The sequence below is a fragment of the Anguilla rostrata genome, chromosome 4, assembly GCF_018555375.3.
Source record: "Anguilla rostrata isolate EN2019 chromosome 4, ASM1855537v3, whole genome shotgun sequence".
Taxonomy (NCBI): domain Eukaryota; kingdom Metazoa; phylum Chordata; class Actinopteri; order Anguilliformes; family Anguillidae; genus Anguilla; species Anguilla rostrata.
Window position 1 is genome coordinate 35,501,365 of NC_057936.1, and position 25,844 is coordinate 35,527,208.

At 44.3% G+C, this 25,844-nt stretch overlaps 2 protein-coding genes across 3 annotated transcripts in view; both read right to left on the bottom strand.

Moving 5' to 3' along the window:
• Positions 1–11,064: 11,064 nt before the first annotated feature.
• bambia (BMP and activin membrane-bound inhibitor (Xenopus laevis) homolog a) lies at positions 11,065–15,886 on the bottom strand. The gene is made up of 3 exons (XM_064332399.1): positions 15,410–15,886; positions 12,615–12,896; positions 11,065–11,981 (listed from the first exon to the last, which is right to left on the bottom strand). The coding sequence occupies exons 1-3, from the start codon at positions 15,483–15,485 to the stop codon at positions 11,563–11,565; spliced, it is 777 nt and encodes a 258-aa protein (XP_064188469.1). The 5' UTR covers positions 15,486–15,886; the 3' UTR covers positions 11,065–11,562.
• Positions 15,887–20,706: 4,820 nt separating this feature from the next.
• waca (WW domain containing adaptor with coiled-coil a) overlaps positions 20,707–25,844 on the bottom strand; it is a 36,760-nt gene continuing 31,622 nt past the window's right edge. For both annotated transcript variants that reach the window (XM_064332401.1, XM_064332402.1), the window contains exons 10-13: positions 24,811–24,923; positions 22,666–22,852; positions 22,255–22,382; positions 20,707–21,853 (exon numbers count right to left, since the gene is read on the bottom strand). In XM_064332401.1, the coding sequence (XP_064188471.1) occupies positions 21,784–21,853; positions 22,255–22,382; positions 22,666–22,852; positions 24,811–24,923 (498 nt within the window). In that variant the 3' untranslated portion in view covers positions 20,707–21,783. The remainder of the gene's footprint in view (positions 21,854–22,254; positions 22,383–22,665; positions 22,853–24,810; positions 24,924–25,844) is intronic.

The following is a 25,844-nucleotide window of genomic DNA, read 5'->3' on the forward strand; positions in this document are numbered from 1 at the left end:
GGGCACCTTGCTGCCGAAGCGGCTCGCCAGGGCGGGGCCGCCTCAGCCTCCCACGCCATAAACTCATTTCGGGAAAGCGTTGGAGGGCGGTTTCGGTGAGCGGAAAGACTGACGGCCTGGGGTATTTACGAGCCCCTACGGGACATGGTCCAGGGGCGAGGTGCTTCATGGGAAAATGCGCCGCAGTAGGTGGGGTTCGCCTGCCTTTTTTGGAGTCAAGATGACAATGACATGGCAACAAAGATGAACAAGGGGACGGCAGGTGATATACCCATTGTGTGACCCACATTGTGTGCACGCACGCACACACGCACGCACACACACACACACACACACACACACACTCGCACACACACACAGACATGCGCGCACAGTCCAGTCATGTTCTGCTTTGGGGAAACCGTGGGGTTTCTGGCATTAGAAAGGTACGCTGTTTCACTCGGCCGCTGTGGTGACCCAGGGTTTTGATTTCTGCCCAGAGAGTGGAAGGTGAGATGGTGTTTGAGTGAAGAATGGCAGGGCTCTACATGTGTGACTGACTCAATGGGGTCAGAGACAGAACCATTGCTGTGGACTCAGAGTGATCCAGAACGAGCCAACTGTGGCATGCCCCCACACCCCCCCCCCCACCCCCCCCACCCCCCGAGGGTGGCTGAATCCTGAGCATGCACGTGCACTTCACTGTGCACACGGTATGGCTTCATGAAATCAAATCCTGGTACCATATGTTCGTACGGCACCTTTGCCGATGTTTGCAGGGATGAAAGTCAAATATGCAACGGTGCCTAGTGTTTGCAAAGGAACCATAGCAGAACATAATACCTCAGGAAACTTAGCAGCTTGTTTTAGAGAAAAGTAGAATGTCCAAGGCAGCATTTAACACCCACCCCCCTCCACTACACACACACACACACACTCTCTCTCTCTCTCTCTCTCACTCTCTTTCTCTCGTTCTCTCTCTCTCTCTCTCTCTCTCTCTCACACACGCACACACAGCCCGTGGGTTACAATTCCAGTTTGATTCTAAGCACATGAGGAATTGGCAGTGAACTCCTCCACACTTTAAACAACAACTTCTTTACAGGAGCGAAATTTCCCCGGCTGTTAAAAGAAACACCAATATTAAAACCAGAGCCTTTTAAAAGCACAAAACATATTTTCCAGTATGGCGAGTGATCACCAACACCACGGTCTCTATGCATATAATCCCGCCGCAAGTTTTTATGATCATATTTATAACGGTATAAACAGATGTGTCAATCACTCTCTGACGAGGGAAGTCTGTATCTGGGATGACATCACCCTCTGCCTGTTTCAGGTTTGCGTAGTTAATGGAACACAGTGCCTCATGCTGATAAACTGTGTTTGTCTGAGCTCTGTAGCCTTACTGCTACTGTATTTGGGCATTGAATGTGAGAAAACTAGAACTTTTTTTGTATTTCTGTGGAAAGGAAAAAGATGTATAAATTCCAAACTCAAGCATTGAAACATGCATAATATTTTGGAGCAGAACTAATTCCATCCCTGTGATGTGACAGAGCTGCAAGCATTCCTGTTAATGCACTTTGCACTTAGTAGGAGAGTTTCGGGGTTGTATGTGTGGCATATGTGCAATAGCCAGCAATCTCAGCAGTGTTGTTGTGATGTTTGTATGCAAGCGTGCATATGTGTGTGTGTGGATGAGGAGAATATAAATTGGATTTTGGACAGATTGATTAATATTATAATTGCTTCATGATTTAACTAGATTTTGATGATCATCAATTAATGCCATACAGAATATTTTTCAACTTCCAGCGAGCACATAATGTGTGTGTGTGGTTCCTGCTTGACTGCCAACACCTTTGGCTGCACTGAGCTGCGTCTTTTCCTGTTCAGAACCACTGCCCACAGTAAGGCACACATGCGTAATGATCCCTCTGATCCAAACAGCCCATCCCCAATACTATCCCCACCTCCACCCCCACCCCCTAGCATGACAGTAAAGCTTTATGCTAAGCGGTAGTGACTGGGGTATCTGAAGGATATCAAAGGGGAACCAGGAGGTAGTGATGGTCATTAAATGAGAAACGGTTTCTAAACTTTCCCCATGTCAAACCTTTTCTGACACTTGGGCGATGGACACACCTTCGAAGCAGAGAAGAGTGGAGATCACAGCCACCTGCAAGTCTTTGGCAAAGTTGGTTTGGAAAAGCAGGCTAACATAATGATAATACAGTACTGCAAAAGTCAGAGACCACCCTTTTCTTTTACTTTCCAGTGAAAACAGTGCAAGTGCAAGCTATTTATTATTTAGATTTAGAAAATAATGCAGCACACAATAAGCCTCAACAACTATGTACAATATCAGATCTTTCAGCATTTAGTGTTCACCCTTTTTCCTTTTTTTTTTACAGCTTCCATTCTTTTCAGGAGACTTGCTTTAAGATTTTTGAAGAAATCTGCAGTGATAGTTTTCCATGCTTCTTGTAAATACCTCCAAAGGTCAGTCTTTGTTGGTTACATTTTCTGTTTCTCTCAATCCAAGTGATCCTAAACACATTCAGTGATGTTTAGGTCTGGACTCTGGGGTGGCCAGTCCATTGTACTGAGTACACTAGCAACTTGGTCGTCTTCAGTGTGCGTTGGGCTCATTATCTGCCTTGTAGAATTTGCTCCCAGTCAGAGGGTATTGCATGATGTGTTCAGATTTGGTTGTATTTATCAGGATTCATTATGTCTTCAAGCAAAACCAAATCGCCAACTTCAGATGTTGTTATACAACCACACGTCTGCGCTGATCCTCCACCATACTTGACTGATGGCTCTAGACATGGTTCCCGGAGTCTTGCATTGATTGGGCAGCCTTTATACTGCCTTCTCTTACTTCCAAAGATCTGACATTTAGACACATCGGTGCATAAGACTTTACTCCACATCTCAGGCGTCCAGTTTCATTGTACTGATGCAAATTCTCTTCTCTTCTGTTTATTTCCTTTTCTCACTAGTGGCTTTTTGACAACTACATATCCTTTTAGACCCATAGCATTGAGTTTCGGAGTGGAAGGATTGACAGAAACACCTGTGGATTTCTTCAGATCTGAAGCTAGAGGAGAGCTTGATTTTTTCCCGTCTCTCAAAAATAAAATCTTTTAAGTACTGTTTTTGTGATGATCGTTTTGGCAGTCTACCGGTTCTTGAACGGTTGTTAGGAGCCCCATTTTCTCTGTATCTTGCAGTAATCTTTTGAACTCGTTTTGGAAACTCCTGTTTTTTCACTTATTTTCCTTTGACTTTTATCTTCCTTCTACAGTTAAATTGTCTTCTATCGAATCTCATCAGAAACATCTCCTTTAGCCATTTTAGATGTGCATGACAAAGAAATCTGCAAGGCAGCTAAGGTGTACTTGGATAGTTGGTTGTTTGAATGTTAGAGTCACTTCTGTAGGCAAAGAGTTCAAACATAACATTATTGACTTTTGACAAGAACTTTTGTTGCAAGGGCTCAGCTGGTGATTGGAAGATTGGAAAGTGTAGTAGAGCGCACAAAAAAGGGTGGACAAATACTGATAGATTTGAGATTATATGTAGTGGAGCAGGCTTTTCTGTAATTTTCTGTTAAATATACAATATGTCCTCTGCATTATTGTCTGACACTGAAAAAAACAATTGGCACTGAATGGCTGAATTGACTGAAAATTGAATATACGAAAGGGTGGTCTCTGACTTTTGCACATTACTGTATTTTCGCATTTTAAAAATCCCCGTTATTAGTAGCAATGTTTGCTCAAGCAAAGTAGATTCATTTATCTTCGATCCTCTGTTGGGGGAGGGGGCGGGGGTGGGGGGGCAGACTCTAAAGTGTTTACCCAGTTCATGTTGGATCTCAAGCCGCAGGCAGACCCGAGGACATGGACAATAAGCTCGAGTTTGGCCCGAGAGCAGTGGGTAATGTTTAGCTCCAGCCCGTTTCTGAGTGAGTCTATAAACACACGGCTGGAACTTTGACCTCGGCAGTAAACAGTTTTCCCCCGGATGATAAACGGCAGAGCCCTGCCCCCGAGTCGGGGAAGAGAGGCCTTTTCTCAAACGCTCTGCTGTTTCCCCGCCCCTTTCTGCGAGGGGAGTACAGTGGTAATCTTAGATTACTGTAAATCCTCGGTGCCCCTTCAGCTCTAATTAAACCAGTGTTGGGTTTCCAGCAGGACCCCTGAAGTTTCTCTGCGAACGCTCAGGAATAAACGGCCGCTGGGTTCTGTGGGGTTAAGCAGCCTCCCATTTATTTGTTCTGCCTGCTCCCGGTGACCCCCCGAGCCGGTCTCACATTTAAAAGGTATTTTTGTTTGGAAATGAACTTCCCTTTTTAAGAGCTGTATCATGTCAGTGCAGAGAGAATTATGGACAGAAGAGACCAGTTCAGATGAACTGCTGTGCTTCCCTCTAACACAGAGCATAGCATCCCCCTTAGATGAGTTTTGTTTTTTTTGTTTTTTTGGGAGGGGGTGGGGGGGGTTGTGTGGGAGTGTGTGTGGCGGTATGGAGTTGATGGAGACGGTTTCAATAAAGCACAGTCATTTCACGGCAAAGTTCCGCCTCTGACCTACTCACTACAACGGTAATAATTTGAAAGTATTTTTGGAACCCATACCAATATACAATTTGCTGAAAACAAAGTTTTACAATAAGTCAGTTTAATTTCAAGAAAAAAGAGTCATGCTTTCATGAGCACAAACAAGATAAAGGAGACCCCTGCCAGATTTTGGCAAACCTGTCCCTACCAATGATACTCCAACAAACCCAAGCACAAAAACCACTGCCCCTTACTGGGGCAGGGTGAGGAGGCGCTTGGTTTAAGTGTCACCAAATGCAGACAGAATAACCAATGAAGCAGAGGGAACATTTATCCCTGGACTCTTAAGTTTCCAAATGAACCTTTTAGCTTTGGGACAAACAAAAGCTAAGTGACCCTGAGGTAGCCTGGAATCATGTTTATAGCAATGGCAACCCAGCTCCAGACTTAAGTGGTAAATTGACCGAGTGGATACGCTCTTATCTCGAACCCGGTCCAAGACTCACCCCCCGCTCCGGAGACAGACGGGGGAGAGGGGGGAGCCCCAGGTGGGGCAGGCTAATGACCACCAGCTGCAGACTGGCATAGCGGTGCATTCTTCCCCTGGACAGTGGCGGATGGCTATGGAGTCCGGCTGTCTGTCACTGGTAAGGAGTGAACTCGCCTTCCAGCAAGAGTTAGCGGGAAGAATGAAGGCTCGCCGGGGCCACTTCAGTAAGGTCGCACGTACAAATAACAGTAATCCTGCGTCCCCACGTTGAAGTGTATTTGCACGGAGCTGCCAGTTTTACAGCAGCAAGCAGTCATTCTGGCACTTGTGGCGGAGCCTCCAGTGGAAAAGCTGAAAAATATAGTCTAATCTGAGCTCTGCAATTGTGCTCGTCTGGATCTTGTCCTTTGATAAACCTACTTCTTGAGGATACGCACGATTCAAGAATGTTGAAATGTGAAGGCACGTGTTACGTAATCTGCAGAATTCACGTGGAATGTGGAATTTAAATCTGGGTTTTTTGTAAACTATGAGCAGAGGAACTCATTTTGTCAACAGGGGGTTTCATGATGCCATTAGGGTGTATCTCATATGGAGTGTTCGGCAGTGGCATGGTCACTGCAGACAATACATTGCAAACAGTACATTGCTCTGAAAGTGTCGACTATGAACACCACCGAATGGCTATCAAATGTGACGACATCACCTCAACAAATCAATTCAGATGGCATCAAACATGAATACTTAGATTACTGCTGAGCAGAACATATCAACAAAAACATGTCAGTCAAAAAATAATTAAATTGCTTTGCACTTAATATTAATCGTTTACCACGACCAGGGTGCTAAACATCTTTCAGGTAAAACCCTGACACGCTCTGTGGGTGACACTCAATGGGAGAAATGGGCCTGTTCATCAGAGGCACAGAGTCTGTGTGACAATGGGATACACGCCACGGGGCGGATCAATGCGTGTCTCCTTTGAGACGCTACGCAGGCAGGGTTACCGTCAGACTGACTGAGCGTTCTCCTCTTACGGGTTCTTTAATCGGAGCCATGCACACAATGCAGGGGCATTATGTCTTCAGAAGCATCCTGGGGCGGCGCTTGCAATTCAAGGTGCACTGTGCCATTCAGAGCTGGCACAGATCCAGACTGCCTAATAAAACCTGGTATTATGAGCCTTTAGCAGGCAACAAATGCTACTGCTTTTTTTTTTAATGGCTACTTTTTCAGTTTAACCCCGCCCCTTTCCCTCCCCTTTCCATAATCATTAAAGGTGTACCTCTTGCACACATTCCTCCAAAACCGACTCCCTGTAACGTGCTTAATCGCTTCCCGTAATCGCTAATGGTGGGAAATAATTGGCGGGTCACGTTGTGGAGACTAGTCATCGCTCGGCCTTCACCTTGACCACCATGAAGGAAGCTGGCAGGCAGAGCCTTTTGTGGCCTGTTCTCATCGTAAAAAGTTCTCGCACTCTTGTGTGTGTATGGGGGCAGGATAAAGAGCTGAAGGTGCTGTATCTGACTTTCAGGAGGAAGTTAGAGACCACGGTTCTGTCTCTTCTACTGGACAGAACTTACCTTCCACACAGGGGCAAACAACTATGCAGGCTCCATATGGGACATGTTGGCTGGCTGTTAGACTGACTAACTGATGTATAAGGAATCAGAAAGCTACAGGTCCTGCGGGCCGAATATTGGGAGTGTCCACACGGTCACTGGGGCCCGCTTGCCTGTGCCCCCCCCCCGACCCCACCCCGTCTGGAAGGCTCTGTGCCTAATCCCAGTGAGACAGAGGGAGACGGGGGCCAGCAGGACAGCTTGAGTGACAGCGCAGTTGTTTCTTAATTGTGCTGTGAGGACTAAAGTGTTTTTTTTCCTTTTGAACGTGCTCTCTCTTTATCTAGTCCCATTCGTTGGCCTGGTCTTCATCTCCCTTCAACTCCTGCTCCGGAGCCTTTCTCTTTAAATGCTTAGATTTGTCCCAACTTGTCCCGATGCGCCAAACTTCCTTCTCTAGAAACCAACGTCTGTTTACAGAGAAGGAAGCTTCAGCTGCAAGTGCTTGAGAGTTGTTTCATAAACAGAACCCCGAACTTCATTATCGTTGTTTTACATAGATCGATATCGAAATGTTAACAATACACAAGGACAAATGTTTATTCTCAAAGAAGGTAAGAGGAGAGAGTTTTTACCCAGTGTCTTCTCCACAGAAAAAGGGGAAGCACTATTCTGCTGGATAGAATTTTTATATCAGATCTCATTTTAATGTACTGTACATCAGTAACTACTAATGAATTCTTTTAAAATATTCTGTGTATTTTCTGTGTATTAAGAGAACTGAGAAATAACTTACCGAGGCATTGTCAGAATTTAAGGGATATGAATATCAGTAGGAACCATCATTGCAAACAAGACAAACAAAGGTAGTGTTGTGTTTGAGTTTTCTATTAATGATTTAGTAGGTATTTCTGTAAAAAGGTGAGTCCTTCAGATGGTTAAAGATTACTCCAAAACATATGTGTATATATATATATACACACACACACACCCACAATTCTAAATTATATTAAATTAATTGATTCAGATGTCACTGGAGTTGGACTTCCCATCTATCCTTCCTAGGTGTACATACGCCTTTACACCTAACAAGGATGGCCGATTTAGAACAAGTTCACATTTTCAATGACTATCCTGATATCCACAGTCACTAAGCTACACGTCTTTGTGGGAGGAAGCAGGAGTACACGCAGGAAACCCACGTGAACACGGAGAGAGCACACAGGGAGGATAGCAGCCAGTCAGGATTCAAATAAAGAACCCCCTTCTAGTGAGCCACCAGTGCTAACCATCATGCCACCCTATGTCTGTGGAGCTTTCCCATTTCTGATAGAAATCTCTTTTGGACAATCACCATTAACTTCATTCAGAAGGGTAAAATGAAAGACACAGCTGAGATAGTTTGAGCATCTTAAATATGTTTCAGCATAAATCCTTTTAGTCTCTCTCCAGCCCACAGGTCAGCCATACTCAATAATGTGTTTGTTTTTTTTTTGTTTTGTTTTTTTTTACAATGAGCAATGTACAATAGTAAAATAACCAACATGTAGTGCATTAGGACCACAGGGAAAAGTTCTGCCACGGTGCAAAGATTATGCAGTATAATATATACCTGTGAAAGTACCTAAAATAGGGGTAAAATAGCATTTGATTTAGTCATTATGAAGAATAGCTCAGCAGATGCAGTTAACTCACTATAATTGCATATCTGGTAACTGCCTTCTGTTTTATTATGGAGTCTGCAGCTGGTCTCATTTTAATCCCACTGGCTTTACTTACTGCTGTTATGTGTATATTCCAGTAACATCACAACAGTTCCAGGAACGTGCAATTACCAGGAGTCGACTGCACTATTAATTCTAAATCCGCCGAAGTGTCTGAAAGAGGGACGGCAACCCGCTGTGTTATAAAAAAAAAACAGCTACAGCTAAGGGAGGTGTGCATTTATTGCCCCTCTGTGCTCCAGGCAACGAGTCCGCACTTAACATGTTAAAAATACGCAAATCTTCACACACCTATCCAAAGGGCTTCCCTGCATAAATTAATTCTCTGCTCAAGAGCATGATTCTTTAATCAAGTCTGAATGTTGGCGCCTTTTCGTTTTTCTTTACCTTATTTGCCTACACTAAGCAGAAGTCAATTCAACATGGCTACCAAAATCTTGAAGTGAATTACAAATAGAATGCAAATTGGAGATATATCAAGCTGGATCAAACCAAACTTGGGGAAGGCCCAGTGAGTTAGGGAGTTTTATTGGAATCTTGTCAGTGAAGACAGTTTGGGGAGGTGCGAACCCCACCCCCTCCACCCCCATTCCATGGCAGATGTAGAGCTGCCGTGGTTAGCCTCTGATTGCAGGGCACTGTTGCAGTTCTGCTCACATGGGGCACCACCCAGTCCTAAGTGTAGGGAGAGAGCCCGCCAACGCCCCCCTGCTATATCCAACAAACATGGCCGCCAGGCATGGGTTAATCAAGCCGTTCGAGCCCCGAGGGGTGGAGTGTGAGAACACTGGGTCACACTAGGCATCTAAACGTAGAGGAGTTTGTAGTTATCGTCATGGTAACGTCCCCGAGCAGAGTTGCTGTGCAGTGAACTACACCAGGACTCTCGCTCGAAGCGGCTAGAGCGCTCGAGTCTAAGCTACCAATTAAACCCGGAATGACGGTTTGAGGGCGTGTGGGTGCTTCTTCATATTACAGGCATATCTAACAAACAAAGCAACTTAAACGTCAGTCCCTACGTCCAGCATCTCCCACGGCTACACCCAACCACTGATTAAGTGGTCGTTTCATATTTGAGGCTAAATTAAAATAGACGCTAAAACTATCGAGAAACCATTTCAAACAAAACCCAAATTATTTTTTTTGTAACAGATGAGTTGAATGAATTCCACTGGTGCTACAGCAGCTGTGCAAGCAGATTCTTTATAAAAAGGGAAAAAACATCTCAAAACAAGCTGATAAAGTTACATTCAGAATCCCCAGACCCGTAAGGGGAAGTCCTGAACGATGTTGCTGCAAACATGCACAATAAAATATTAATTCTGCCATTGATACTCTCACCCTATTGTGTTTCAACTTGTATTTCAAAAGAAATTCTTCGAGTCACACTTGCGCATACTTGTACATTGTGTCAACAATGACCACAGTGGATGTGACACCTCCGTAGCCATTGTTTCCCTGAGACACAGGATGCCAAGGTGCCAGACTGTCTAAGCGGAGGTGGAGCGACAGTGAACGGCCTTCCGTGGCACTGCCCAAGGTGACAGGGCTGGCAAAGCATATAGAAAACGGATGCCAGGGACACCAATGCTGAAGTTTAATCAATGACAGAAAGAAATAGCGCAACTCACAGGAAATGTCACATATTTGATGTAGCGTAAAGTTTGGTATTAAAAAAAGGCTACCACAGCCCTGAAGGTCTGAAACAGTTTTTTCGTACTTGGCCAAGAGGTGCATGTGTATGTAAGAATCCACATAAAACCTGGCAAGCAGAGCAGTCATTTCAACTCAGGGGTACAGAAAAATGTTGCAGATTTTATGAAAACTCTCCAACAAAAAGGACTGAGGAGCGCTTCTGACCATTAAGAGCGAATGTAAAATAAATACCGCTGCCACTTCCAGGATAAATCGAGGCAAAGGCATGCTAAAGCACTCCGAAGCCCAAAAACCCCGACCTCTGGAGGCAGGCCAAGCATGAGTGAGTCATACGTGTGGTTCTACCGTAAAGCAAGACATTGTCGGGGCAGCAACCAGACTGCACTGGCCTCCAGGGCTGGCCGATGACATCATAGTTACAGCGAGGCCTGTTACCCAGTAAATCGCCCAGCAACCACAGACTGATCATAAAAAAACGACTGCCTGTAGCCAACTTCTGGAGCAGTATACATTGGTGTGGGTACCTCCCCAATAACCTAGTCAGAGGGGGGTCAACCAAATCCTATACATCGGCCTGAAGGGTATTTCCCTCTTAATGCATTTGGTTTACTTTTAAATGGGAAAAAAAACTCAAAATCAACCTGAAGTATGTTTCCCCAAGTCAAAAGGTCTTTTTTTCCCTTGAACTAATCAAAGATATCCATCATGGCTGCTCCTCTTTCCAGGGATGATCTGGATTTCTGGATGCCAGTCAAATACCAGCGCACACATCTCTCCACCTCTTTGAAAACACTGCTCTTCTCATCCCCACAAAGAGTTGTGCTACTCATACTAATCAATCGGTCCAGTCGTACAGAGACATGGCCCTGCTCTGCAAGGTATATTGGGCAATTAGATTATGGCCTTCTACGCCATCTATACTTTACAGATGTGGTCACCAGCGTATAGTCTAAAAAAGGCCTCTGTATTGGCACATTTTTCTTTAAATAGGTTAAAAAAAACAGGTACACTCTGAGCAGAAGTGCACCAGTTTCTAAGAAGGTAAAGGTTCGCCAACAAAAGAAAAACAGCAAAAAACGGTTTTCGACAAAAAATATATATTTAAAATCTTTACAATGAACATACAGAGGAGTGTGCACAGCTACAGTTAACACTGAATTTTTTTTTACTCCTCAAAGTCCTTTTGTACCCTGGTGTAAGTGATTTTCTCTAGCTTCTTTTTTAAAGGAAAACAACCTATTTTATTTCATTTTTACTTTATACAAATGTGCAAATAAGACAAATTTGGAATCCTTCAGCAATCAGTAAAAGTCCAGGATTCTCTGGGCCTGCGCCAAGCGTCCTCTTTCGCGCTCGCCTTTATCGACGACTCCGTGCTGATTCAGCTTTTATTTCAAGTAAAGTGCTCCTTGGCGAAACCGCGAGGCTCGCGTTCGCTTGTGTCGTTTCCGTTGAAAAGCTGAATTTTTCCCCCCCCAGAATTCAACGGGATGGACGTTGGTAACGGTGACGGGAAACAAAAACGAACTGCAGACGCCCCGGCGAAGCGGAAGACCGGGCTCCGTCCCGCGCGGCGGATCATACGAACTCCAGCTTCCCGTGCCCGCTGTACATCCCCCAGTGCACCAGCGACAGGATTTTGTCGTTGCCCAGGTCCGCCTGGCGCATCTTGTCGCAGGTCAGGCAGCAGTTCTCGTGGCCCGTCACGGGCACCATGCACTCCAGGTCCAGCTTGGTCACGTGACCCTTCTTGGCGTGGTGCCCGTGGAAGCTGTAGTGCAGCCGCGAGAGCATCTGCTGCCGCTGGTCCTGCAGGCGCTTGTTCTCGCTGCGCAGCATGCGCAGGGCCAGCATGATGAGCAGCACCAGGATCAGCCCGCCCGCGATGGGCACCGCGATCACCGCCGCGCGGAACCACACCTCCTTGGCCGACGCCAGCTCCTGCATGCGGGTGATGAGGTTCCTGCCGTTCTCTGGCGGGTACCTGCCGCCCTGGTCTGCAACGGAAACGAAGCAAACTATCAGACACAGAAACGTCAAAGCTGCTGCCTGTGTCTGGGGTAATGCACTATCATTTCTGCTCTCATTTACCCTGCAAGTACGTTTCAAATCGTGTCATATGCTTCTTTATTAGCCCCAGTCCAGGGCAATTTACGTAGCTTGTGTCAGTATATATCTGGTATGTGTTGACTGAAGCAGACCTGAAGTATGACCGTGCTGCCCTTCAGCAGGTACCCTGATTGGTTCAACTTCGAGACCACTACCCAAACTGCTTCCCAAAACCAATATGTGAAATCTCCTTTTCTTTCTGTACAAGCCCTCCAAAAACACTAGAACATAAGCATTTCTATATTTCATGTAGGTAATAACTATATCAAAAGGTTACAGGTTCGCCATCAAAATGCTTGAAATATCGACACAGTTGACAAGCCTAATTAATAACAACGAATGGGGGTGATTAAACAAATGATCGAATTTCCTCAAAGAGTAAGGGAATTATTTTTCATAAAAATCACAATTGAGTGCTTTGCATTAAGATGGCAGCATTATACCGTTCCCAGTTTCACTTCTACAAGTCCCAGGGGAAATACTGCACGAATGTGGAGGGTTGACTGACTGCCTTTTCTTACCTGAAGAGTCTCCTCTGTTCTGCGCAAGATCGTGCAGGCCTCGGTAATTGCACATATCCTCGTGACAGCACTCCATTTTGGAGGAGCCCCCAGTCAAATCACCAGCAGTTCTGGGGCTGCACACATCAGCTACATTCACCATTGGGTCCAAACACCCGTGAGTGAGAGGAGAGTTCGTGTTCTGAGGGTCCAATAACTTGGTGAAGCAGGCATTTTGTTCCGATTTACACATGTAACCGGTGGCCACGCACTGCGTTGCATCACAGTAACACCTTATTTCTCCTGTGAAGACACAACACAAAGCACACATCAGAACATAATAATAATAATAATAATAACAATAAATGAACCATATAAGACCAGGGCTGGTCCCGCGAAAACCTTCTAGAATTGAGGACATTACATTTCGCAGACGCTTTTATCCAAAGCGATGTTCAATAAGTGCATACTGAATGTTGTGTGACAGTTAGACCTTTGGTCAAATACGTATTGGTTTTTGATTCAAATACTTTTCTAGGCTTTACTGATCTTGTCTGGTGTATTGGAGCAAATGAAATACTCTCAAAAAGTGCAAACCCTGCCTTCTGGTCATGTTGGGAGGCTCAATTACACCAGGCAAGATCAAAGCACAGAAAAGTATTTTTATTTAAAACAAATACGTATTTCACCCAAGTCTGGTGACAGTTGTGTGAAGTCAGCAAAAGAGTCTAAAGTTAAGCCGTTCATTATTCATTCGGTGTTTCAACTCGTTCTAAAAATGTCCCTTATTCGGTGATGGTTTTGACGCAATTGTTTAAATCTGACAGTATGGGACCCCAAATATGTAACGTCTAAAATTATCTCACAATAATCGTTCAAAAACACGTTTGTTTAAAATGGTAAATGATACATTAATTTCATTACAAAAACCAATTATCTATTACACCGGGGGGAAAAATGTTCCAGTGTCCAATTTCAGCATTTCACGACGGTTACCCACTAACTATAAAAGCCAAACGTGTGGAAATTACTAGCCTTTGTAATAATTTTGAAAACGTCCCTATGTTCATACTAAATCAAGAAATATTTTCAAAAAGCAAGCTACTAGGCAACTTTAAGAGCTTTTCGTGCAAAGGGGTCCTTTTAGTCGGTATTATAAAACAGGAACCGTGTAGCTTATAATTAGTGGTTTGTTTGCCAAAGTCAATTTCTTTCAACCCAAATGGAAACTTGTAAAAAAGGAGGAGGTGAAGTGCGGCGCAGGACTCTCCTTGCTTGGTTTGCACGCAAGCTACATTAGGCTACTTGTAGTACCCTAATTGCCGAAGAATTTGGATTTCTCTCTTTAAAGGGGCTTTTGATAACCTTATTATGGCCGACTTCCACTATGTGAATGGCTAGAACAATAATGAGATATAAAATGCCATGACTTCAAATCAATTGTAACCTTAAGGCGCACAATGTTCACATACATGAGCAGCTAAAATGGCATATGACATGGGCCATGCAACACTTAAGCCAATGTTTCCGTATTTACAGAACTGTCGCCGCCCTGGATTATCGGGGCAAATGACCAATTGTGCTTGGACGTCAGATCCACAAGCACAAACACAAACAAACACAAGCTTTTGTGTGTTGTGAGGTTGTTGTGGGCTGGGTGTGTGTGCCTTGGGCGGTTCGGGTTACATGTCACCTTATTAGCAACAGACCATGGACATGGGAACATCGGTGTGTATAGTAATACTGCCAGCTAAAGCACTTGACTACACAAACAAATAAAACGATTAAACCCGCGAGCGATTTATTATAACAGACTAGTATCGTTAAAGGATAACCCCGTTGCCTACTGACGGGACCGCTACAGTCAAAGAGCAAAGAGATACCAGCACACTATGTTCACTTAAATGCAACGTTACATTCAGTACGAATTGACTAGCCTAACTGATAATGTATTATTTTAGGCTACTTGGCTTTTACCGAATAGCGTACGTTTCCATACTTATCCCACCATAGAAATGATTAAAATGCACACGTCTGCACGGTCATCTCGAATCCGTTTTGGCAGCATAGCCTAGGTGAGGTTTTGTAAAAGAGGATTTCCCTTACATTATAATCCGAACTATAATCGGTAGCCTACCGCTGCAACAACGTGGTACACTTAGCCCAAACAGACAGTAGCCAATTTCTCCCCATTAAGATCACATCCCAATTTTTTTTTAATGATAAAATTAATGTATCGTTCTTCGAACCTTTGTTACAAATAGCCAAAACTTTGACGTAAACTAGCATTTAAATATAATATCTTGCATTAAGTCTATTAATCACATAGTAACAATAAAAGTGAGTCGAAGTTCAGTAATTGTTATTTTGACAGCCAAAATGTTGCTTGACATCAAGAGAACCAGTGAAAGGATACATTTGGAACGCAGGTTTCCAGCCGATAGCCTACAGATTGTCGTGTACTTGTGCGGGCTGTTAAATTTACATGATTTCTTATAGGTGAACATAACAGACATTACGAAAACACTCATAGTCGCAGGCAACTCATGAACAGCCGAATTGCTTTAGCCAAAATGAGCCTACTTGCTTGGAGCGCGGAGTCAAGTCAAGAAAACTAGCAAGCGGCTTGCGGTGATTATTTTACTAGTAGGCTAACCAGCATAGACTACACTCATATTTTCCCGTTTCTATCAGGTTTGCCTCGGCTACTTGTTTTCTAAAAAAATTCAGAGCACGCTTAACAGCATCACCCAGCAATGCAAAACTCCAGGGAAAACTGTTTTAATACCATCAACGGCGATAATAACGTAGCCTACCTTTTGTTAGTAGAACAGCCATGGCACAAAGTTCCAACTGAAGCCAGATGGAAATGAAACTGGAATGGCGATCCATTTACGAAAATTAAATTAGTTTCAAGTCCTCTTTCCTGGTATTTTGACCCTCAGCGCAAGCCTCGCAGGCAATGTTACAAGAAAACTAGGAAAAACACCGGATTCATGTCCACGAGCGCGCACAATCCCCCAATACAGAGTGAAAATACCATCAAACGTGAAAGGGAAAACTTAATCCTGCATTCAAATTTCGCTACGGAGAATCTCAACCTTGGTGCATTACAAGATTCATTTTCTTTAGCTTGAAGGCTAGCGAACAAAACCGTTGATGTGTCTGCGACAATAGGCTAACTCCTGGACGGCGATTATGTTCAGAAATATAATAATCCAAAATCAAAGAAACGTGAGTTCATGTGCACTCCCTCTCTCCTTTTGAAGCCGACCTAAAATCTTGAAAGCTCAAGAAATAACTGCACCCCTCCTGTTGACCGAACTGTGACTCCGCCTTCAAAGAAACCCATTGGATCACATCGGATATTATTTACATATGCAGGATTATTTACTTTGCTATTGGCTCACTTTACAGTTGAGACAACGTGTTCAATACGCCTGTTTAATTATATTTTTAAAAACGGATTAATTGGAGGTAGCCTATTATATCGTTATTTCTTACCCATGCTATAACTTTGCATAGCCTTCCTCCCACCACACGCACACGAAGACATTTTCCCCATGTTTTTTATTTTATTTTAAAAAAAGGTTTACATTAAATGAACATTTTGTGGTAGCCTATTTGCATTTAACATAGTGTATATGTGCGTGCGTGTGTGTGTCTGTTCTAAAACGATTTATACTCAAGGAGAGGTTGACACAAAGGTGAACAGGTTCCCCAGGCTACAAAAGCAAGAAGCGAGCCAGATGGACTGATGATGTATGGAAGAGTGTTGTAGGTGGAGCAGGCAGGCGGTTAGTGAAATTAGCACTCCAAAAAGGCACACGGCGCCATCGAGACGACAGACAGAGACTGGCGGTCAATTATCCCCAAAACAACCTCATGCAAAATAGGCCTACACAGAAAGCGCGATCGATTAAAAACGAACCAGACATGCTCAGTGACACTGATGACTTTGTTAGGCTACTGTCTGAAGACGAGTAAAGATGAGTTAAGTCAATGGGCTGGAAATTGCACAATGAGTTAAAATGTAACTAGATATAGGATGGGCATACCCAACTCACTTGTACGAAGTGAAAAAAGAAGCTGGCTCGCGAGGCTACTCGCCAGGTGACAGCATGAGCGTGCTCCAATCTTAAATGTAAACGAAAAAGTTTTATTCGGGTTTATCGGCTAAATCTCAGCATTGTTAAAACTATTAGTTCATTATTATTCCTGGTGGAAGAGTGATGCATGGAATATTACATGAAATTAACAGTTTATCGTCCAAACAATTGTAGTTTACCTTTTTTTTTTAGGCCAGTCTGAGTGACATATCCTACTTAAAAGACTAGGCTAGATGTAAATATGGCCATCAACAACCTTAAGGTATGTCGTGTTGTTGCATACCTAGAAACTGAAGTCACGACGTTAAACAATTTTTATAACATGTTTCCTGTTTTTGTTGCACCTGTAGGCCCGTTTTAAACTGGATAGCGTAATGCTGTGGCCTATTTTACAGGTCAAAAGCCAATAACTCACCACTAGCCCAGATAAGCTAATCATCATTAAATTATTTTTGTTCTTTGTGAATAACATCTGTGGGCTACACGCTGTCTAACCATTTTTGAGACGATTTGAAAAGCTGATTAATGCCTACTAAATATTGGTTACGCTGTGTTGATAAGACCGCCATCACAATTTAATCATTTGGCTATCGTTTTTAGCTAAAACAACTTACAGAAGTGCATTTAACATGGCAATCGGTCATCGGTGCCCAAGGCTGAAAAGGTCTAATCTGCTTAGGGGGACATAGGCCCACAGAAATAACTGGCTAGGCAACAATTGTAGTAATTGTAGCCTAGGTAATGACACTGAGGCGCCAGCTCAGATCTGCTTTGCAAATCTTAAACCTAACCAGACCAATACCCTATACCCGTATTTGCGAACGCTTCTCTTTCTGATTGTACATAGTTTGTTGTCTTATCCGACTTGATTTGCGTTAAACTAACACATTAACAACATTTATCTTGTAGGCCAGTCACAGGGAGAGTTGTCCGTTGCTGATAGTAGCAATAAGCGCAAGAATCCTCAAACGAAATTACATAGCCTACGTCCTTTCATACCTTTATTAATTACTGCTTTTGTGCGTTATATAGTGAACTGCAGATATCAGCATACATGTATATAGCCTACACATTTTAGTCTTTAAACAATCTCAAATTGCCTAATATTTGATATAGGCTGCTAAACTCAGGTCATATTTTTTAGAAATACAATACAATATTTTGTGTTTAAGATGTCGAATTTAGAAACTGTTCGTTTTTTTTAGGCAGACTAATAGTGTGTGCCATCTTTGGATATGGTTGCATGCAAAAAAAATAATAATAATCGAGTGAAAATTGCAGTTTTGGTGCGAGTGGATAGTGCCACCTGCAGGCCGATTTTAATATTTCGTGTGGGCTGTTGGCTCCAGATGTTAAACACCACGTTACCTTTACGAGTAGCCTAAATATTTTTATGAACACTGGATTAGATTGTAGCCGACGTTTTAAAACATGGATGAAGATGAATGCATTTCAAAGCGATTCGTTAATTAGCCTTGAACGAAAGTGTTTTATGAATATAAAAATGCATTATATTTGTATTTGAACCAGTCTTCGCATCCAGCTTTTGTACTACAAGTTGTTTCAAGTCGGAGTTCTTGATTTGGAGACCATGACATTTGAAGTACACTATTTAAGGTCGTGCCAGAGTACTCTGGATGTGTCTACATGTTGCCTAAATGAGGCGGCACTTTAGCATGCAAGTGTCGACCGGCCTAGTTTTTGAACAAGGTGTGAACAGGTGACGTTAGCCTTTGATAGATCTTTCAGTTTCTTAGCTATAGCCCCATTACTCTTCGACGCCACGAGATCCTTTCACGCAAAAGCTGTCAATTACTTCAAACTTCCGCCTGTGGAGTTATGCAGTCATGGCTGGAGCTTCTGCTTATTTATTGTGAACAGATCATTCGGATTGGCAATAATTATATTGCCTCCTGCCTTTGCTACAGCCTATAGACGAATACCAATACAGTGCGCAATCTAAAATACTTTCGGAATGAAGACGCATTTGTAATGACAATAACGCTAGACGGATCTGAAGGGAATATGAAGGGCGTCGTTTGAGATGTAAATGGTGTCAGGGCCATCCGGCTCAGGCTCTCCCCTTATTTGAATGAGAGCATGTTTACAGTCTCTCTTAAAAAATACTCAACACCAAGTACCACTTTTTACAACGTAAAATGATTTTTTTTCTATGTAAAAATGAAGTCCTCAGAATTATATTAAAAACAAAAAACTGAAAATTAATGGATTTGTATTCATCAGCTGTGTATTACCAACCCTAAATTGGACCAGGTTTATTCTATTTTCTTGAAGTCACACAAACTAACAAGGTCCATCAATGTTGATTTTGAATCAGCCTACATTCAATTGCATGCTTTCAAAAATATCACCAACTTTGACACCTTACAAACAAAACAGCAGATCAGTCATGAAGACAAAGTAACATCCTGTGGAACTTACAAAAATCTGTGAAATACAAGATTTCCAAAGCTTTTAACCTTTCTATGAACACAAGTCAATTGGAACAAAACAAAAAAATATGGAACCCTGACAGTATACCAGGGTCTGGCCTTCCCACCAAACTGACAAACCAGACAACTGTCACAGCAGCGACCAAGAGGCCAGCTAAAATGCAGACTGAGCTGCATAGCTCATTAGCTGAAATGGGAGAAACTGTCCAAAGACAGCCTATTCAGCACTACATACATCTAGCCTCTTTGAGAGGGTTGTTACATGGAAACCCCTTCTGAGAAAGGCCAACCTTAAGTCCCACCTGGAGCTTGGCATAAGCTACACAACAGACCCCCAGGATGTCTGGAAGATGATTCTGTAGTCTGATCGGCCCAAAGTTGAGCAAAGTGCATTTTCTTGCAATCCAAACCACAGCCATCAACCGAGGTAACACCACACCAGCTGGAAGTATCGGGGTTGCTTTGCAGCAGGAGCGAATTGAAAGCTTGTTGCCACCCAAGGGAAAAATGGATGGAATCAAACGTAAATACTTCAGAACCTTTTTCAGTCAGAGTGATCAGTGTTGGGGGAGAATATTCATGTTCAAACAGGACAATGACTCAACACACATGGCAAAAAGGAGGTCAGTATTCTGGAACAACCCAAGCCGAAAATATGGCCATGACCAACGCGCTCCAACGTTAGCCAGAGAAAATTCGCATGGCGGAATTGACAAAAATGAAATCAAAATGGGAGCTGTGTGTGTTGCTCAATACTTTGGTAAGTGTCTCATCTTTGCAAGTCTGTCATCTTTGGTTGAATTAGTGTTGAAGGGGTAAAAAAAAATACTTCAAAGCATTACATTTAAGGTAGCAGGACAAAATGTGAAAAGTTAGAGGGCGGGGAATATTTTGAACATGTGCTCCCCTTTGAGTTCACAAGTAAAACAACACTTCAAAAAGCACATTGAACTATTAGAAACACAAATTAAAAGAAAAAAAAAACTTCTGTTAAACTCAATATGAAGAGAAAATAAATGACCAAACACCATAACATGCTTGGTTCAGCTAGAGGTACTTACAAAGGAGAACAAAATAAAAAAAAAAACATGTCCAAAAAGGCAAACAAATATCCAGTAATCCAGAAGGTGCGTAAGTTTTTCTTATTTAGCATACATTTTTTAATAGACTTTAGGAAACAAAATACAAAGCAGAGCCTCTACCCATACCCTCCACAGAGCATACAACGAGGAGGGGGGTTTGATCTTCAACAAAGATGAGAAATGAACGTGTATTCCCATGGGGATTTCAAGCTTCGTAAAAAAATAATAAACAGAGCTTGCTTTCAGTTTAGCATGTTTATTACAATACATACAGTTCACATTTGACCTTGTGTCTTCAGTGCTGCGAGTCCGCTGTGCGGGGTTCGGTGACGCTCGACCGCCCCAGCGGTGCCGAGGGCATGTGTTTCCTAGCAGCACTGTCACTCCATTCTTATGGGGGGGGTGGGGGTGTGTGTGGAGGTGGGGGCAAAGGAAAATGTGTAGCAATAATTTATGAATACAACATATCTGATATACTAGTAATCACTGCAACTTTTTAATAAAACTTTTTGTAACTCCATTATTACTTTTAGCAACTGTACATAGGAATGCAATCTTGGTTGACCCAAGGCGCCTTGAAAACAACCTCATGTTAAAAGTACAGTATTTAAAAAGAAAAGAAAAAACCTTGCTGAAAGACTGGAAAACAGAGAGGGGGAGATTGGAAAAGGAAAAAAGAAGAGAGTTAACTTGCCGCTGCCCTCTGTGAAGGAGCTGTGCGGCCCTACGGAGACAGAGGGGGCGGGGCAGCCAGGGGAATGGTTCTCACTCGAGTTCTCTCAGCTCAAGGGTCCGAGGTGCAGCATCTCCCATTCGCACAGCACCAGGCACTGGTTTCAGCTCTAGCAAACGCGGGCTCGCGGGGCAGTAGAAGCAGACGGCTGAACCATTACGACCGGACGTGACGAACAACCTTCCGCGAAGCGAGGGAGGGGTCAGGGGGTGGGAGGAGCACTGGACGGGCTGGAGGCGGGGCTATGCGTCGTTGCTCATTCCGGCCCAGGCAGAGGAAACAAATTCAAATGATCCCTCGTCTGAATTAAGTGTAACGTTTTATTCACAAAATAAAGGAAACCGAAACCTGTCAATTTTATTATTCTTTTTTTTCCAGTCACTGACATTCTCAGGTCCTCCGTCGTTTCTACGCAGATTTTACCCGCGCTCCAAGCAATGGTTCGCTTCTCTTTTTTTAACAAAAGCTTTTAAGTTCGCCAACAAGTTAACATGGGGTGAGGGGGGGTGGGGGGCTAAACACTTAGCCACCTCAGCACTGATTAGTTTGGATGTCAAAAGCTCAAGATAGACATGGCTTTCCATGGCTTCACTCTACAAAACATATTTACAACATGAATACATCTACAAGAAAAATCTACATTTCGAGGGCTTCACAAACATACTGTGTATAACCCTTCACCAGCAGTCTCCCTCTCCCAGCCCAGCCCAACGGTCCAAAGACTACTCAACTGCAGCTCAAAATTGTTAAGACTGGGCACAGAACCTAAGTTCCTGGGGTCCAACCATGTGCAATTAGTTCTCCCCTCAGTTCTCAAACCATAAAGGAATTTTGATTCTTCAACTTTTCAAGTTCTTTAATTTGTTGTCTCAAAAATAGTATCCTGTTCAGGAGGAAGGGGAGAAAGAGGAAATTAGGTCAAATATATTTCACATGAACAAAGCAAACAAAAACTGCAACTGACATTTCAGTGACTGACATCACAGAAATCAACACCGACAAAGTAACTTGGTAGTTTCCTCGGAAGAGGAAATGACTAGAATTTCATATTCAATAAAGCATTTTGTAATACTTATGAACACACACAAAGTTACTTTTATAGTTAAGATGGGAGGCAGTGGAGCCACTAACATTTCCTTCACTGACAAAAGAAGGGGGACCTTTAGTGACCTCACTGTAATACGATTCAACCACCGACTGCGAACTGGCCCCACAGTTCCTTAAACAGTACGTTCCATTCGGACGCGAGATGTAATTTTGGAAGCGCGTGAAGAGAAAGCATACCTCTGCTCCCGCAGCGTGGCCTGAATCTCACACACTCTAACTAAAGACCGGAGGTTTTTCAGCTCTGTGCAGTTCTCCGACATGTAAATGCTGCCCATGTTGTGAGCGTCCTCGCGTAACCTTGACGCCTGCAAGACAACAAAATTTCAGGGGCCTGAGACAACAGTGAATGCACAGAGACAGGGAGATTCTCACACTCCCAAGGGCACGTACTCTCTCACACACGCACACACACAGTTGCTCTCTATCACACGCATGCACACACACACCCATGCGTTCACTCTCACACACACTCGCACTCTTGCTCTCTCTCCCTCTCGCACGCACACACACACACAGAGAAACACAAACACACTTTCTTTCTCACACATGCACGCACAGACTCTCACACACACACACACACACACGCACCTGCTTCTCTGCGTGCTCGGCAGGCCAGCCCTGGACGTGTTTGATGAGATTCTCATTAAAGTGTGCGGCTAGCGAAGGTCTGGTGGTGGCGCTGGGGGGCGCAGAGGCTGCGCTGGGGGTGGAGCTGCTGCCGTTGCTGCTGCTGGCAGCGATGTGATTGGGACCCGGTGAGGGACTCCTCTGACTGCTGCACAGCAACAGGAAGAAAAGCAGAAAAAAACGGTCAGTGATTAGGACTGATTTGAGCTGGGTTGGGGGCTGGGTGGCTCGCTCTGTTAATGTGCTGTTTTTGTGCATGGACAGATGAGCACCACAACCTGGCTTCAAACTGTACTGTGCTAGAAGCAGCCCTGCTGAGGCAAGTCACAATTAGCGTTAGCGTCGCGCGGATGGGAGGGATTCAGCCGGTCGTGATGACGGCGTTTCATCCTGCGACAGCACAACACAACGGTTAACCTGGCACCGCAACCCTGTCTCTAGCATAGCACGTGAAGCACGATCCTCTGACGCACGCATTCACAAACCCAACTTGTGAACTGCAGTGTGCGAAGGCATGCATCACATGCTTATTTCTTCTCTCCTGAGTCGACAGAGGAGTTTGTGATGAATGTGATATGGAATTACGAACAGTGGGGGGGGGGGGGAGGGGGAGTGGCTCATAAGCCTCGTTTCTGTATTTCTGATCTGAACGTTCGGCTGAGGTTTACAGTTCCACGGTGCACCAGTAGATGGCACCATAACACTTGCTTTTACGGTACACTTGAAAAAATTGAATCCTGCCTTGTCACTCTGTCTGGGATTTCTCATTTTTTCCCCATTGCATCAGCTAATATTCCCTTGAAAACACAAACCAGCATACTGTGGGCACAGGGTTTAACCTCGAGAAACCAATGGAAAATATAAAGTGACATTCCAAGCCAGAGAGCAGTTATACCAAAGGGCAGTTGGAGGAAATTCTGCAGCACCTAAACTCAGCCAAGTGTGCCGACCAGCCTCACACACACAATATTACATTTGAGCAAGAAGCAAAGCATATACCGTGCAAATACCATCCAGAAAAGGATCAGTCAGATGTTTCACTGCTGCTAATAATAATGGATTCCATTCAAAATCTCACAGCACTTCAGAGAAGGGGGGGTGTGGCACACCTCACCCAACACCTGTGAGTAGTACCCATCTGGGGGGATGCACAGCAGCCATTTTGAGTCAGAATACTCCACACACATTCTGAAGCCAATTAAGTGGGTAATTTAAGAGGTCAGGTTCAGGTGGCTGGTAAGGCAATCTGGCCCGGACACTGGTAAACCCCCTGTGACTGCTGTGTGATCGTTCATGGCAATAGTGCGTAAGGCAGGAGTCCTCAATCTTATCCAGAACAGATCGGTGTGGGCACAGGCTTTTGTTCCAACCAAGCAGTAACACACCTGACTCAATTAATCAACTAGAGCAGGGATCATCAACTCTGGCCCTCAAATCCAAATCCAGCCCTGGTTTTCTTTTCTCCCGGGTAATTAGTGCTACTGATTGGCCAGACTGTCTTCACACCTGACTCCCAGGCAAAGGGAGGGTGGAAAACCTGCAGTTCTCGGCCCTCGAGGGCCGTGAGTTGCTGATCCCTGCCCTAGGACCTTGATCAGTAGAATCAGGTGTGCGACTGCTTGGCTGGAACAAAAACCTGCACCCACAGCGGCCCTTTCTGGATAAGACTGAGGACCCCTGGCGTAAAGACTAGGGTATACACCGGACTATACACCAGAACATACCAAATCATATACCTGACAGCATACACCAACACAACAGAGGGAGGTCAGCGGACACTATAAACTAAATACAGCTGAGGTACACCTCAAGCAAAACTGAGGCTGGTCAGTGGAGATTACACATTAAACACCGCTGAGGCTGGTTAGTGGAGATCATAACATTAAACACAGCTGAGGCTGGTCAATAGAGATTATACATTAAACACAGCTGAGGCTGATCAATGGAGATTATACATTAAACACAGCAGAGGCTGGTTAGTGGAGATTACACATTAAACACAGCTGAGGCTGATTAGTGGAGATTACACATTAAACACAGCTGAGGCTGGTCAGAGGAGACCACACCCACACCTCCGTTTAGGACTGCGCAGCGCCGCGGGCTCACCTCTGCCGCTGGAGCGTGCGTGGGGAGGCGGCTTCGTGTCCATGTTGTTTGTCAGCAGGGGTGGGTTGCTGGGGTACAGGCTGAGGAAGTGACTTCGCTGACGGTGTACTAACCTGCAGAAGGGCGGCAGAGGGTTATTTACACGGGACACACCCCCCCTCCCCACTCTCCTCACTGCCCAGCAGGACAAATTCACTAAACCACAGTCACTTTACCTCTTTCAGGGCCACTCGTTCATTCCACACAAGCTAATCAGTACTATGTTCAAGCTGATGAACGAATGGGGTGCACGCTTACAGATATTACAAACTTTAAACAGTGGAAATGACTATACTGAGCACTGCTGTTGCTAACAAGCCAGGTAGCAAGTGACAGGCTGCAAGAGAGCCAGCTGAGGATCTTATTCAGACTGATGCACAAGGCCATCAGGCGCATTAAATACTTCTCACAGAAGTAACAACAGATTCACAAGATCCAGTATCGGTGAACGATCCAGCTGAAAAACAGTATCAGAACGTGCTTTATGATTTTAAACATGGTGCAGAGCCACTGTTAGTGACCTCACCGTATAAAGCTAACACACAATCACACAGAGCCCGATAAAGACAAATTTTTTACAGTAGCATGGAGGTATTCACAGTCTGACAGTGTGGGAAAACGTGAAGTGGTTCTGCATCTCGCACTTGCACAAGGTGCTCGTTCTGCCCTGAATGTGACCGCTGCTCCCGTACGCAGCCTGGGGCAGCCGCTAGACTTGCGGCATCACAGCAGCTACCAACATGGCAACCAAAGGCTTACACTAAAGCGCTCTAGGGTCAGGCGATATGGCAGAATTGTCCTTGCAGTCGGCGGTTGCCAGTGTGTATTCGTCCTGCGAAGGGGGCGGGGCTCCACATCGTGGCCTATCCATTTATTTAACAGATGCTGCATCTCCAATCCCACCCGAATCTGCAACGTCCAATTCGCAAACTATTTCCAAGCATGCTCATGTACGGCCCCTGCTGCCAGCTTGGGAAAGTGACGATCGCCGTTCT

Bases quoted from the DNA above. Each gene is read 5' to 3' on its own strand.
- bambia (XM_064332399.1), bottom strand. From the start codon at position 15,485: ATGGATCGCCATTCCAGTTTCATTTCCATCTGGCTTCAGTTGGAACTT. The intron at 12,897-15,409 runs GTAGGCTACGTT...GTGTCTTCACAG, and splicing joins GGCTGTTCTACTAACAAAAG to GAGAAATAAGGTGTTACTGT. The intron at 11,982-12,614 runs GTAAGAAAAGGC...TTTCCGTTGCAG, and splicing joins GAACAGAGGAGACTCTTCAG to ACCAGGGCGGCAGGTACCCG.